The 16,611-nt window shown below is 33.5% G+C and overlaps 1 protein-coding gene across 1 annotated transcript; it reads left to right on the top strand.

Annotated features, from left to right (window-relative positions):
* Positions 1–813: 813 nt before the first annotated feature.
* LOC114337201 (uncharacterized) lies at positions 814–16,390 on the top strand. Its single transcript, XM_028287608.2, is given in 4 exon segments — positions 814–1,360; positions 9,140–9,734; positions 14,219–14,418; positions 16,032–16,390. Coding segments are annotated over 4 exon segments (1,542 nt in total). The 5' UTR covers positions 814–899; the 3' UTR covers positions 16,318–16,390.
* Positions 16,391–16,611: the final 221 nt, after the last annotated feature.

Below are 16,611 nucleotides of genomic sequence, written 5' to 3'. Positions count from 1 at the left end.
ACGCATTACTACACCCTTCCTCGAGGCACTTACGAAATTCTTTCAAAATTGCAAAATTGTTCATCAAGTTATCGCGAAAATGGATAAAAATTGAGATTCTATCTCACCGCGCGACTACTCGCGGGTTAAAGGTACGGTCCTGTCCCTTTAATACCAGAACTAACAGCAGGTAGGTATAAAAAGTTGTTGCTTTATATCCAAAATTGATTATTGTCTACGTGGATTTAGCGTAAATGTTAATTATTTGGATTAAATAATAATTTGTATTCACAGTTTTTGTACTGGCCGCAAGAACAATCACTTAGATTCACTCTATACGTAAAACTAGAATTACTTTGTTGCTTTTTAACACTTAAAAAACTAGTTTTATTGTGGAGCTTGTTTTAAGCGTACGACTCGTTCGATTTCTAATTAGGAAGTCCGATGACCCAAATTTATTTTCTAGAAAACTATGATATCTCAGCTAGAGACACATACTCAAGTTAATTCGCGTACGAGCCACATATCGGTACAGCTACGTTCTCCCGGGGTTGTTAAATTACCCTAGTGTCAATCTATATCAATAAATTATCAAAGTGCTTTTGGTGTTTCAATAACAGACGATAGATCCCACTGAGTCCCAAGGTTAGACAAATAGAATATTTAAATTATAGTATTGTTTTTAAATATCATCAGATTGTTAGTTTATACTAATTAAAATTACATTAATAAATAATATATTGATTAAAGTTGTTGCTTTGTGGAATATCAAACAGCTATTATGTAGTTTATGTAGATTTATATTTTTATAAAACATTGTGGTTTTATAAATAAGTGCAAGGACGTTATCAGTGTAATCCTATGCAGAAGTATTGATATAAATATCTAATAATCAACTTAGTAACCAACAAATATCCATTATGTCTAGACTTTCCTTAATCGTATTACTTTTCTTGGCTTGTTTGAAACTTATTTACTCAAACGAGTACCATAAAATAGTTATAATTGGAGCAGGTGCATCTGGACTTGCTGCTGGTGTAAGGCTTTTAGAAAATGACATTGACGACTTTATGATATTAGAAGCCGAACCGCGTATTGGTGGAAGAGTAAAAACTGTGAATTTTGATGGTGCAAACGTAGACTTGGGTGCAACTTATTGCGATGGACAAAAGGGAAATATCATCTACGAGGATCTTCAAAGGAAAAACCTGCTGGATCTGTTGGAAAGCGTTGAATCGGCAAAGGAGTTTTATTTATCTTCCCGGAAGAACATAAGTAAAGAACTCAGCAAAGAGATTCATGATGACATTATCGTTGATCTTTTTCTTGCAGGAGATTTTCAGAACAGTACTGAAAGTTATTCGACTGAAATTCCACGACGGTATGTATTCAAAAAGTCTTCTTTATTGTCCATTTTTATTGATAGTTCGTACTTAGTTACTATATACTCTGGGCTAATTAGCAAAATTAATGGAAAAGTTATTTACCAGCAATTTTATTGCTGAAATCGAATTATAAGATCCTATATATTAATAATATAGGTATGCAAAGTCCGCAGATAGTGTGCTACTTTTTTTATAAACAAAATGGCGCCGACAAATCGTATTTTTTTCAATTATTGCTCTATAACTCCGAAGATTGTAACTTTAAAACAAAAGCACCTAAAATAAAAATTCACCACAATTAAATTCTGCATAGAGATATGTTTTTCACGATTTGCTCCGACGAAAATTTTCCTCGGAAAATGCGGGTTTTCCTAACAAAAACTCTAATTTTCAAAAAAAGCTTTAGGTAAGTAATTATTAATCAATAATTAAATAACTTAGTGACATTAAAGCTTTCTTGGTATAGATTGTAATTCTAGAAGCCGGTGAAAATTAAACGAATATTTTAGCAACAATTCAATTGTTAATTAACAATTTACGATCGCAATAATAACCAAAATAATCATGATACATTGATCAAACTTATAAAGATTATAAAGATGAGATGCTTATTTAATATTTTATCGACAAAATATAAATTTTTCTTTTTTTTGCATATTCTTTAAATTTTGAAATAAAAATAGTTATAATACGCTGGTCTAATTAGTAAAGTACAAAGAAAGGTTATTTACCAGCAATTTTATTGCTGGAATCGAATTATAAGATCCTATATATTATTAGTATAGGTATGCAAAGTCCGCAGATAGTGTGCTACTTTTTTTATAAACAAAATGGCGCCAACAAATCGTATTTTTTTCAATTATTGCTCTATAACTCCGAAGATTTTAACTTAAAACTAAAAACACTCAAATAAAAATTGACCCCAATTTAATTCTACATAGAGGCATGTTTTTCTCGATTTGCTCCGATGAAAATTTTCCTTGGAAAATGTTGGTTTTCCCAACAAAATCTCGAATTTTCAAATAGATTTTTTGGGCCAGTAATTATTTATGAATAATTATATAGCTTGGTGAAATAAAAGCTCTCTTGGTATAGATTATAAAGTCAGAAACCCGTGAAAATGAAATGAATATTTTAGCAACAATTCAATTGTTAATTAACAATTTACAGTCGCAATAAGAACCAAAATAATCATGAGACATTGATAAAATTTAGAAAGATTATAAAATTGCATTTAATATTTTGTCGACAAAATATAAATTTTTCATTTTTTTGAATAATCTTTAAATGTTTAAAAAAATTGTTATAAAAAAATTAACATTTCTCAGAAATTGTTTATTATATTCTAATTTTAAAAAATACTTAAAATGCGTATTTCAGAGGTCTTGAAAATGAATACTTTAAAAAAATTTTCCAACCATTTGAAAAAAAGTTATGAAACAGCAAAATAAATATACGATTTATCCGTTGTTTATAATTTGTTTTAATTGTTTCAAAGCTTAAAAGTGAGTCTATGGTACAATCTAATTACTCACAAAGTATGTCAAACATTAGTGCAATGGTTATATTTTAATCAAAGATTAAAAATACTTTTTTTTTGTAATTTTTAGCGCAAAAGTAGGCCTGATAAAGAGTCGGAGCTAAAATGTTCACTCGAAGCGACTGACATGCGGCCGATCGTCGCTCCGAGTGAAAATTTTAGCTACAGTACTGTATTAGTCTGCTTTCGCTCGTGTAAATTACAAAAACATATATTTATAATCTTTAATTAAAATATAACCATTAAACTGATAATCGATATTTTATTGTAAATAATTAGCTTGTACTTTAAACTCACTTCTGCGCTTTGAAAGAATCAAAAAATTATAAACACCGTAGTGATCGTATGTTCATTTTGCTGTTTCATAACTTTTTTGCAAATGGTTGCAAAAAAGTTTTAAAACATTAATTTTCAAGATATTTGAAATGCGCATTTTACCTATTTTTTAAAATTATAATATAATAAAAACGTTCTGAGAAACATTAATTTGTTTATAACTATTTTTTTTAACATTTAAAGATTATGCAAAAATATAAAAAATTTATATTTTGTCGACAAAATGTTAAATAGGCATCTCATCTTTATAAGATTTCAAAGTTTGGTCAGTGTATCATAATTATTTTGGTTATTATTGCGACCGTAAATTATTAATTAACCCTACGTTAGGCGCGTCGCTATTGCTGACAAGCTTAGGCGCGTGGTCTACGATTGTAGACCAATAGCTGTTTGTCGTATAATACCGGATTTTGACAAAATTAACAAATTAGTGGTTAATAACATATTTATTTATGTTCGCACTTTGATATTAGATATGGTTTGTTCCTTGGCTTTTCTCATTTTGACAGTGGTAAAATTACAAACGAGGTCATGATTTTTTGGGTCTTTATTCGCAAGTAAATGAAAATGGTCACAAAAATAAGCTCAATTTAGTAAAAAACACAAATATTTTTTATTTTTGAACTTATAGAATGACCAATAGGGATAGATAATAAAGAATAGAACTAAAAAGTAAAAAAAGAACAAAACTATTAAATGGTCAAAATGGCACAGTTTTAGTCCGTCAAACATTCAGTGCATATATCCCCAAAATGATCCTTGAATGCAAATGTGTCACATCTTTGGCATGCCCTTCTTGTTGGCATATTGCAAATTCATGCACAATTACAACATCGTCCCACGTAATTTGTTGGAATATTAGGGGAAGGGGGTACGACTTCTTAAACTCCGAGCAGTACGCGAGCTCGTCGTCTAAGTTCTCTTAGCAGGGAAGGCATAGTTGATCCATATTCAATTTGCTGTTTGATTAGTTACCATGCTAAGTTTTCAATGAAGTCGCTTCTTGAAACATTTTCAGTTATGTTATTAGCTTTATATACACAGCAGGCTACATACTAACTTTATATATACAACTAAAAACTGGAACGCGCTTAGTCGCGTGGTCTACGGTTGTAGACCAGTGCTCTTTGAATAATGGTAAAAAAATAATGCAAACAGATCGGCGGCGTTTAGCAAACTGAAGAGTAAGTTGGAAGTATTAGTGACAGCTACTAAGCGGGATGGGGGCGTATGTGCAGTTTTATGCAATTGGCGACCACTTAAAGGAGAGTGGTCTACAATTGTAGACCACGCGCCTAACGGAGGGTTAACAAGTGAATTGTTGCTAAAATATTCGTTTAATTTTCACCAGCTTCTGGAACTATAATCTAAAGCAAGAAGGGTTCTAAGGCACCAAATTATTTAATTACTGGTAGATAATTACTTATCTAAAGCTTTATTTGAAAATGAAAGATTTTGTTGGGAAAACCCGCATTTTCTGAGGAAAATTTTCGTCGGATCAGATCGGGAAAAACACATCTCTATGCAGAATTTAATCACGGTGAAGTTTTATTTGAGTGTTTTTGTTGTAAAGTTAAAATATTCGGAGTTATAGAGCAATAATTGAAAAAAACACGATTTTCGGGCGCCATTTTGTTTATAAAAAAAGTAGCACACTATCTGAGTACTTTGCATACCTATATTATTAATATATAGGATCTTATAATTCGATTCCAGCAATAAAATTGCTGGTAAATAACTTTTCCCAAAAATGGCCTATTCTCCGATAATCAGCCCAGGCCCAGACTAATACTTTATCGTGACCGGATACGTCATTCATAAAATTTCGGCCCGTTATCAGGCTATGTCGGGTCCACCTTTGTTGGCGAGTCACACATCTTCGACGGTACACCCATACGTACAGTTTCTGTATGTTTGAAGATGTTTTTGTGTTTCTCCACAGTCACAGTTCACATCATCTTTGTCTATTATCTGCCATTTTACCATGTTTGATTTTACTGGAGCGACCTCCGTTCTTATCCTATTCCTAGTTTTCGACGTTTTAACACTACAAGCACCAGCATTTTTGCATACGTAGAAGCACCGGAGCGGTCAAGATGAGAGGTATTAGAATTTTTTATCACCAGTTATTTTAGCATCCTTTTTTACTGGAAAAAAACGTATATTGAGTTAATACCTACTAACAAAAGACACACTTAGTTAATTAAAAAAAAATTATTTAATTATTTAAGAACAATTTATGCAATAGCAAATTTTTTTAATTTTGCTTGTACAAGACCTACACAAACATTTTTTACATAGGTATATGACAAATTTCACATGTTTTATTTTTGTTGCAGTTCACTGTTTGCCACTGCCTACGTTTATTATTTGATTGAGATGTTGTATCTCTGATTTGTATCCGTTGATGTTGTCCTGCCCATAGTCATATTATGATCTTGTCGCAATTCTTCTTCTAACTGAAGTAGAAAAGTTTGCCTAGATATTTGACAGCCAGTAACTTGCGTATTCCAGAATCCAAGCATTTTTGCCTACCATATCTAAGATATTAGGTACAAAAAGCCTGCAACGGCCATCTTTTTAAAATTGATTTGGTTGAAAACGGTATGACAATCTGACCTACAACGTCTACTCCATATTTTGTGTGGTTGTAGTAGGTAATGATTTCAGGTTTTTCCTTTTTATCTCTGCCTATATCAATATTATTTTAGTATAAAGAACTCAACGCTCAAATATGTGTGATCATTTTTCTCTAGTACACCTGGTTAGCTCCAGTTTTCATGTATGAAAATTTTTGATTTGTGTAATTCCATCTTTTCGTTTCTTATTGACGGAGGAATATCATTTCTTGCTCGGTTTATTGTTCCAACATTGTGGTAAACTTCTTTCGTAATAGTTTTTATGCGTCGTGACATTTCTTCCTTTATTCATAAATGCTCTCATTAGATGGCTAACTACATGTTCCCCTAGAAGTTGATTGTCTGGTCGTCGTTCAATCTTTCCCTGGGTAAGGAAATCCGTTCAATAAATATTTGGACTAGACATTAGCTGTTAACCACAATTTAATTCCAAATTTATTGGGTTTGTACGCCATGTACTGGGTGAAGTGACATCTTGCCTTCGTGGAGAAAAAACTGTTCGTCGATAGATAAATTTTAGGTAGATGTAGGCGTGTAGGTATAGAAAAACATACAATTCTCTATACATGAGTTCCATATTGCCGACGCAAGTGCAAATTTATCTGTTGATAATCGCTCAGATCTGGTACTTCTCAGTAATAAGCACCGCATTTTTCTAGGTAGACATCCACATATTCAAAAAGTAATTACACTAAGTACCTACCTGTAAAATGGAAATTGTAATCCTTAAATAGATGCAGCAGAGTCCTAAATTATCAAGTTCCGAAAATAACTATGAGTAAGTAATACAAAGGGTCAAAAATAGAAAGCAGTCAAAATGACCGCCCTGGTGCTTCTAGGTATATATTAACACATCTCAAAAAGTATTTACACTAAGTACCTGTAAAGGAGGAATTATAATCCTCAAACAGATCTAGGACAAGACCTAAATTATCAACTCTCTAAAACAACTATGAATAAGTAATACATACGGTCAAAAATAGAAAGCAGTAAAAATGACCGCTCTGGTGCTTCTAGTGTTAAATTCTAGAGACTGGCCGGTCCATTGAACCTGGGGAAGAGGAATATACTCATACGGTTCATCCTGCATTGTTTCACAGAAGCTTTTCCTAGATTTTCGTCGCATTAGTGGTGTTCGAGTTTATATAGGGCATGCCGCTCATCCGCAATCTGTTTAATTTTCCCTATGCGATCTGCAACGCCTCTGCGTGTTGAGAGTTCTACAAAACCCGCCGCTTTATTTAGACTTGAGAGTTTTTTTTTGTAAGCATTTAATAACAATCAGAATTACATATTCTATGAGTTAGTTTGATAGCAAGTACAATAACAGTTGTTATAGTATTGTACACTAATATGGCGTTATGAGGTACATCACCCAGCGGTTTCACCTCAGATTCAGCGAAGATCTATGGGCCATAATCTTTGTAATCTTCTGTTATTTAGTGGCTGCAGTAGTGGTAATATTAATTGGTTGGGATGGCCTTCCAATTTTTCGTGGTGTCTCTTGACTCTTTCTTGAATTACTGTGCTGACTAATAGGATCTTGAGGTCTATATGAAGGCTTTGGTTGGAAATGTACCACGAGGCATTTGCGATGATGCGTAGAATTTTTGATTGAGTTCTTTGGATAATTGTTGTATTTGATTTGGTGGCACTCCACATAGAACATATAGAACTCAATAGTTCTATACCGTACGTCCATATAGGTTTGATGACTGTTTTATAAATAAGCAGTTTGTTCTCAATTGAGACTCGAGATTTTTGACCTATAACAATAATTTTCTTTCACTCTCAACTCAATTTGTTTCTTCTTCTTTAGAATGTGTTGTTTGCAGTTTAATTTAGAATCAAGATGAAGCCCCAGGTATTTGACGATATTCTGTTGGGTTTACTTTGCGCGAAGGTGGAAGGCGCAGACTTGGGTCGCAGGAAATTCGGCAGATAGTACGCTCTCATTGTTTTTAAGGCAGATTCGAGTTTCTTCTCCATTTGTTCAAACTTATTTCCTTGAGCACATATTGCGAGATCGTCAACATAGAGGAAGTTCTTGGTTTCGGTCTTCGTAGGTTGGTCATCTGTGTAGGTGTATATTGAAGAGCATTGGTGCTAAAGCATTTCCCTTTAGGAGACCGTTCTTTTGAACTCTCAACTTACCTACTTTGCCCTTCAGCATAATGAAAAAACGTCTGTTTTGCAGGGATATACAATCTTACCCAGATGGTGGTCATCGAGAGTGTCGTATAATTTACGGAGCAACATTTTGTGCCTTACTGTGTCACAGGCTGCTGTCGAATCTACGAAAGCAGCCCCTGTTTTATAAGCTTTTACTTCAAAGCTCTCTTCAGTGTGTTCTGTTAGTGCGAGGACTTGAACGGTGCCATATTTGCCTGGCCTGAATCCTCCTTGTTGTGGAATAAAGTGCTTGTCGACATTTTTTATTCTGGCGAGTATGAGTCTCTCGTATAGTTTGAAAAAGTGACACAACAACGAAATAAATCTGTAGCTACTGGGATTTTCTGGGTCCTTTCCTGGTTTTAACAAGGCTATTATTTTAGATTTTCTCCATTATTTTGCAATTTCGCAGGCTTTGCAGCACGTGTTATACAGTTGCAAGATCCAGTTTTTTGCTGCTTGGCCTAGATGCTTTATTTGTTCACTGCATACATACATCATCCACACCTGCGGCTTTCAAGTTTTTTAACTTGACAGTTCGTAAATCATAGATCATAATCAAATTCATTGGATTAATTTAAATAGATTGGACAATTTAAATTTCCTTTGATGAAAAATAGTTGGTTTCTTCCACAGTTGTTGTTTAACATGTACTTTTGCTCGTTCAACTAACCAGAACTTCTTTTCCAAATCATCCAAACAAAAGTTTAGAATTCGGAGTTCACTAATCGTCAATTTGTTCTTTTCTTTATTCTGTCCTGAGTATTCATGACTCCCTTTCTTGTGAGTTTCCCATTAAACTGTCCATGTATACCTTATATTTTTACTGGTATTGGTTTTTCTGCTCTTTATTTCTTTTTTGTTTCTTAAGATTGCCTGCTTCATTGTCTTTGTCTCCTTTAATCTTCTGTAGTCAGCCACTTTTGGTAAGCTTTCTTCTTTTTTTGAAGTTCTATCTTTTTCGTCCACCAATATTGTTTTTAAAGTCTATCTGTTGATTATCTGCCACCAGAAGGCACATGTTTTATATGGCTTACACTTTTTTTCTATAGTTTAATGTACAAAAATTTTACTTATCCTTATTCCAGTTTTAATGAAGTCTTCCTAAAAAAGTACCAGAATGACCCAGAAAAATTGGAAGTGGCCAAATCTGTTATCCATTTTATCCATTATTTTGCAATGGGACTGGATGCAGCTCTGACTTGGAATGACCTAGCGGCCAATACAGAGTTTGTTGAGGCCGAAGGACACATTCTGCGATGGAAGGAAAACGGCTATAAGATATATCTCGATGTTCTAACAAAAAAGTACCCGAATCCAGAACAAGAACTTCCGATTAGAAATAAGATTCATTTAAACAAAGAAGTTACTAAAATTACTATGGACCCTTCTAATAATAGACTAAATATTGTATGTTCCGACGCATCTACGTATGAAGCAAAACATGTAATATTTACACCATCTCTGGGAGTTTTGAAAGCAAAAGCAAACAGTTTATTTGATTCCAAACTCCCAAAAAATAAACTAAAAGCTATAGAAAATATATGATACGGAGATACTGGAACAGTATTTCTCAAGTACGAGACGAAGTGGTGGGGTAATTTAACAGGTTTCAATTTATTGTGGGCCAGAGAAGATCTTCAATCGTCAAAAGAAAAATTTCCAGAAGGTCCTACGACTAGCGTAAGTATATTAATTAATATATTTTTTTTATTTAGCTTCATTTAATTTACAATCTGTTATCACTCATAAAAATAAGTAAATTTTATGACAATTATTAGAAGAAAAAATGACATGTAGGAATTCTCTCCAGTGAGAGGCTTCCTTTAACATATAATTAACAAACAAAGTTAATAATGTAGTGGTACAGGTTAATTAATTTTATTTAAATCTGTTTATTAAGTCTGTAGGCTTAAAACGCTTTAGTCGACGCACTTCATCGTTGACATTAAACAGCTCGCGGACTAAGTCATTAGAGTGAGCACTAGTTTCGTTTTTGTATTTTTCACTGTACTGTATGACTTTAGTCTTTATGGATTGAACTTGAAGGTCTTTTTCTATTATGTTGTTAGAAACATACCATGGAGCATTGGTTATAATTCGAAGAACTTTGTTCTGAAATCTTTGTATGATTTCTAGGTTTGAATTGCTAGCAGAACCCCATAACTGAATTCCATACGTCCATATTGGCTTCAGTACTGCTTTATACAGGGTGTCCCGAAAAGATTGGTCGTAAATTATACCACAAATTCTGGAGTCAAGAATAGTTTGATTGAACCTAACTTACCTTAGTACAAATGTGCTCATAAAAAAAGTTACAGCCCTTTGAAGTTACAAAATGAAAATTGATTTTTTTTTCAATATATCGAAAACAATTAAAGATTTTTTATTGAAAATGGACATGTATCATTATTATGGCAGGATCATCTTAAAACAAAATTGTAGTGAGATTCGTCCACCCCATAATAATTTTATGGGGGTTTTGATCCCTTAAACCCCCGAAACTTTTGTGTTCGTTCCAATTAATTCATTATTGTGGTACCATTAGTTAAACATAACGTTTTTAAAACTTTTTGCTTGTTAGTACTTTTTCGATAAGCGAGTATTTTTCGAGATGCGGCTTCTTTTTTAATATATTTACATAAAAATTTTATGGGAGTTTTGTTCCTTTAAACTCCCCAAATGTTTGTGTACGTCCAATTAAACTATTATTGCGGTACCATTAGTTAAACACAGTGTTTTCAAAACTTTTTTGCCTCTTAGTTCTTTTTTGATAAGTAATCTTTTATCGAGATGAGGCTTCTTTTTCAAAATATACCTAAAAATGTAAATTATAAATACATTTTCAGATTAATAACAGGTCTCTATAATCGTATTTAACCATATACAAATATGTGGTGGATTCGATAAATATTCAAAATATCTCGATAAACACTGGCTTATCGAAAAAGCCAGAAGAGGCAAAAGTGTTTTAAAAACAGTGTGTTTAACTAATGATGCCACACTAATAATTAAATTGGAACGTACACAAAAGTTTGGGGGGTTTAAAGGAACAAAACCCCCATAATTTTTTTATGGGGTACACAAATTGCACTTTAATTTTTATTTAAGATGCTGCTGCCATAAGAATGCCACATGTTCATTTTTAATGAAAAATCTCTAATAGTTTTAGGTATGTGAAAAAAAAATAATTTTCATTTTGTAACTTCAAAGGGCTGTAACTTTTTTTGTGTGCACTATTGTATATAGGTAAGTGAGGTTCAATCAACATATTTTTGACCCCTGAATCTGTGGTATAGTTTATGACGAATCTTTTTGGGGCACCCTGTATATTAAGATCTTATTTGTGAGATTTAATTGTGATTTCATGCCAATAAACCTTTGTCTTAGTTTGAGACCCAATTGTTTTCGTTTTGTAAATATATGTGTTCTATATGTTAATCTTCTGTCAAGATCTAAACCTAAATATTTGACTTCATTTCTCTGAGTAATAATTTGATTATTTAATAACACTGCTGAACAAATATATCTCTTCTTAGTGTTAAGGTAACATGGATTGATTTGGTCTCATTAACTCGAATTTTCCATTTTTTAACCATGCTTGAATATTATTAAGGCTGCCTTGTAAGTTTCTTGAGGCAGTTACTGGATCATGATGTGAGGCGAGTATTTCTGTGTCATCTGCGAACGTTGCTGTTATTGTAGTTCTTGAAGTTGGTAGATCTGCAGTAAAAAGCTGGTACAGCATTGGTCCTAACACGATGCCTTGCGGTACTTCTGATTTTATTTGGTATATTCTGAATATTCTGAATGGTAATTAACTGAAAAGAATCTGTCAGATAAGTAAGAATTTAGAAATTCATAATACGGATGAGGCAATAGGTTTTTTAGTTTATAGAGTAGACCTTTGTGCCAGACTTTATCGAACGCTAATGTCAAAAAACGCTGCTCAGTAAATATCGGTTAGTTTCAAAGTCGTTGATGATATGTTTTACTATTCTATGGACTTTTTCTATGGTTCCATGTTCTTGTCTAAACCCAAACTAATGTTCTGGTATGAGATTCTTGCTATCAGGTATTGGCTTGATGCGTTTCATTATTAATTTTTCCAGCACTTTGGAAAGCAAAGGCAGTAAACTTATTGGCCTATATGATGTTAATTCCTCTAGTTTTTTTACTGGTTTTGGTGAGAGGCGAAATTTCCAATTAGTATAATGCGTACAATTGCCCGACCTATTCGGCTAATGGTGCCCATATGTCGGATAACTGTGCGCAATAATAAAACTTAAAAATGACCTTCAAAAATGTAGCTTGTTGAACATAAATATTAAAGGAACAAACAAATATACGAAAAAAGATAAGAAACCAAGTTACAGATATTTAAAAAAAAAGTATTGCAGAAGTCGTAAATATATCCTTCTGGACTATCCTGTCGTATACGCATGGCATGAGACCATTGACATTATATAGAACACTTGCACGATACCACAATTAATACACCAAAGTCATTTTGATTTGACACAAGATCGTCCAACTCATCATCATGGTACAGTTCACTTTCTGAAATAACTTCGGAGCTGTTGTGTTCAAAAATTTTCATTTTTGAACCTTTTTTCTATTTCGTGGTTTTCTCTTTGCTCCTTTCTCTACTTTGACGGTTATTTAACGCTTGTTTACGTTTTATGACACAAGTCACAAAACATAAAAAATGTTTATGACAGTCACAAAACGTAAAAAATGCCTTTATATAACTTACCGGCAATATACCGGCGCAAAGCGCACCATTAAACGAGGTTACACTTCACCACATAACACAAAATTTGATAAAAACAAAAAAATTGAGCAAAACTAACTATATCAGTGTTTAAAATGGTATAGAAATAAAGGATATAAGTATTATTTAAGCTATATTTCAGTCGCTTATCGCTTATTTTCTCAGACACACAAACAATATCATACCACGCGAAAACATGTATAACTGCCAACCGGTAAAGTATCTCCCGACATTCGTTTGTGTAGGATAGATTTTTGGCAGTTGCTACTAGAGGCCCGACAATAAAGTTATTGCTATTTTATTAAATAGTAGATTAGAAACATTGATGCGCACAATTACCCGACGCGCACCATTAGCCGACTCTCCCCTAATATGAATTGAAAATTAAGATAGATTTTTGTCTTTTGATAAAACCTAAATAGAGAAAGGTAGAAAAGATATAATATTGGGAAAGGTACCTAAGGTAGAAAGATAAAATATTGGGAAAATAAGAAGGTCTGATGTAGATATGTTATTGAATACATCAGATTGGAGCTGTGATAAGAGTGGAAGAGTTTACATTATAAATTAGGTAGGATATAAAAAACTACTGAAACACTATCAGTTATAAACAAATATTTATTCAAAACAACAATTATTAGCTTAAAAAATGAATAACCATTTTCAATTTTGTTGCAACACGAAACTACAGCCGCATTATATTCTAGTTCAATCAGAGAGTGCAGCAAGCACCTCTACCGGTTTCGAAACTGTCATAATTCCTGTCATTTGACATGTTCTACGTGTTCCACTCATTATAATGCCCATTAGGTGATAAATAGAAGGCTGATTTTTGCATGAGAGTTTAATGAAAGGATACCAAATCAATTGGAAGTTCTGTCGGACAAAATACATGTGACGTTTTCGTGGTCTGACCATTTCAAATTTTTAACCTGTTTCATAATTAAAACTTCCCCTGTTCCAGTGTTCCCATATATCAAAGTTTATCCGACTAGACACCCTTAAGATATTAACAAATTTTCAGCTTGCTATTAATCAAGTTTTTTCATAAGCGGTATCCAGACCTATTATTAATTTATCATTAGGAAGCACATATGCTGCTCTCTCTGATCCAACCAGGAGAAACCCCGGCGTGAAGTTACGAATTGCAACCAACGAGATGGCACTGATACCCTAGCGGCAACTGCTGGCAAAAACTAAGTTTTCAATGTAATAGCACATAAAATAACACTAAAAATATTACTCTACATCCCACCAGATAGAAAACAATGGGAACCTTTTCTGGTTACACCTCCGACGCTTCTAAAATTTGCAAGCCATAACGGATGCTGAGACTAAAGAAGATGAGGGAATTTTACAATTTAGCATTCACGTAATTATTATCTTATTTTAGGATGGGCGCTCTTGGATTACTGGACTTTGTAATATTGGAGCTATACAAAATACTAACTTGCTCTTGGTGTCGCTGAGTGGAGACACTGTTCCAGCCCTAGAAACCATGGACGAACAGATTTTGAAGAACGGTATTTACTATACACTAAATATGTTCCTGGGAAATAAGTTTGTTATACCGAAAAATCCTAAACTATTAAGGTAATTTCAAACATTACATCCCGCATTTACCATTACCACTTTGTCCATTGTTTAAACGTTCTGGCCCGTCTAATAATCAACTTCTACAGGGTGTTTCATTGGGAAACGAAAATACCTGAATGGTGAATTGAGGTCACATACTACATTTATTATTAGAACCACCCTGTATATTTTTTTGGAATTTGATACACATAAGAATCATTTAGAATCCAAACGACCCAACTATTAATCACAAGAAAAATCCAGGTCTGGATTAACAAAAAATTATAAAGTCATTATGACCTTGAAACAATTATATTGAAATTTTCAAAATCCGTTTGCACAACAAACTGTAGTTGTAACAGTTGTAACATGTTTTGTTACATTTTCAAATGCTAATCAATCCTTTTTCTTCAGCTTTATTTAAGTTTTAGTTTTATGATCGATACATTAATTGTGCATATTTATGTTGGTTTTATAGAATTTGTGAGCAATGTAAAAAAAGTGCGTTGCTTAAAAATTACACATCAGTACATGCCTCTGTGCCCATACTCAATACTTCTTATACTTTTTCACCCATACTATGGTTTTGTAGTAAAAAGTTTTTCGAAGATATATGTTCGGAGCATATATTAAAAAATACTGGGGACAAAATGGATACTTGTCTGACTCCTCTATCTATGGAGACTTCCTCTGTTAATTGGTCGTCCACTTTAATGTTGGTAGTTTGGTTATAATATAAATTATATATGAAACTCTCTATCATATAATCCCGCTTATATCAAGATTGTTATTAGCATATCATATTTTACTCTATTTAATGCCTTTTTGTAGTCGATAAAGTAAATATTATATACGTCACAGTTAACATCCCTGCACCTCTACATAAGCACCTAGATAGCGAATAAAGTTTCTCATGTGCCTAATGCGGATTTATACTCAGTTATTGCCACTGCTAATGCCGCTGTCGGAAATATTGCCCGAAATACGATATCGACGCGAGTGAGGTGTTCACATCAGTTCCTCGCCAATGTTCTCATAACTCATTTACGAACGACTTTCAAGAATGGAATGTGACGACAGCATCGTCTTGCTCTCTTACTCACTTGCCGCTTTGCCGGCGGCAAGTGAGAGAGACAGAGAGAGTAGTTTAAATCAGCAGCGCGAGTGAGCTATTTACACATTCACGCTGCCCACTTCCCTGCCCAATTCCCTGTCCAACAGTACTGAGTATAAATGCGGTATAAGGCATCGCGGAATCCAAACTGTGTCCATGATATTAGTTTTTCGCATTTTTTATATAATATTCTGCTGTGTATCACTTTTAAAATCATTTTATGTAAGTAGCTCATTAGGCTATTTGTTTTTAAGTCTTCGCATGTTTTATTTGTTGGTATAGTTATGAAGGTCGACTTTAACCATCTTTGGGGTATTTTTTCAGTTACGAATTCCAGGGTACTTGACTAAAAGGTTCTAAGAAGTAATAGACCTACGACTTTTGTGTTGGAAATATTTTGTGTTGGTATCATGTGACGTCACTTGCTATAATGCTGATGACTTGCATCGGGATATATACTGTACTAACCATATAAATAAATTAGATAATAATACATCACTTAACTGTTTCATTACAGGTCTAACTGGTACAACAACCCCAATTTCCGAGGTAGTTATTCGTACAAATCAATGAAAACCAGGCCAGAAGATAGACAGCATTTGTTAGAACCTATTACATATGATGGTCGGCTCCTCATTCAATTTGCTGGAGAGGCTACGAATCGTGACCATTATTCGTCTGTGCACGGAGCCATTGAGTCTGGTTATAGAGAAGCAGACAGACTTAAGGATTTTTTAAAAGACAATAAACGACCATATTATGACCATCTCAAGAATGCTATTTCATTGCCAAAAAATTTGTAAACACCTAATTTTGTTACTATTAAAAAAATGACGTAATGAAAATAACAGCAAATAAAATATACAGTAAAAGCTCCTCATTCGCGCATCCTTCATTCGCGTTTTCGCTATTAATTGGCGGAGTGAAAAAATGCGATCCAATTCCTATATTCGATTCCTATATATCTCTCTTCTATGGTGCTACAGCCCAAGTGGGGCCCTGTTTTTCCCCAGCATTCACCTCCAAGTATCTCTGTCCCTGGCTACTTTCCTACAGTTGTCCACCCTCAATATCTTTTAGCATCGGTTCTCAATTCG

The sequence above is a fragment of the Diabrotica virgifera genome, chromosome 1 (genome assembly GCF_917563875.1).
Source record: "Diabrotica virgifera virgifera chromosome 1, PGI_DIABVI_V3a".
Lineage (NCBI taxonomy): Eukaryota > Metazoa > Arthropoda > Insecta > Coleoptera > Chrysomelidae > Diabrotica > Diabrotica virgifera.
Note: the sequence above shows the minus strand (reverse complement) of the source record. Positions and strands in the feature narration are given on the sequence as shown.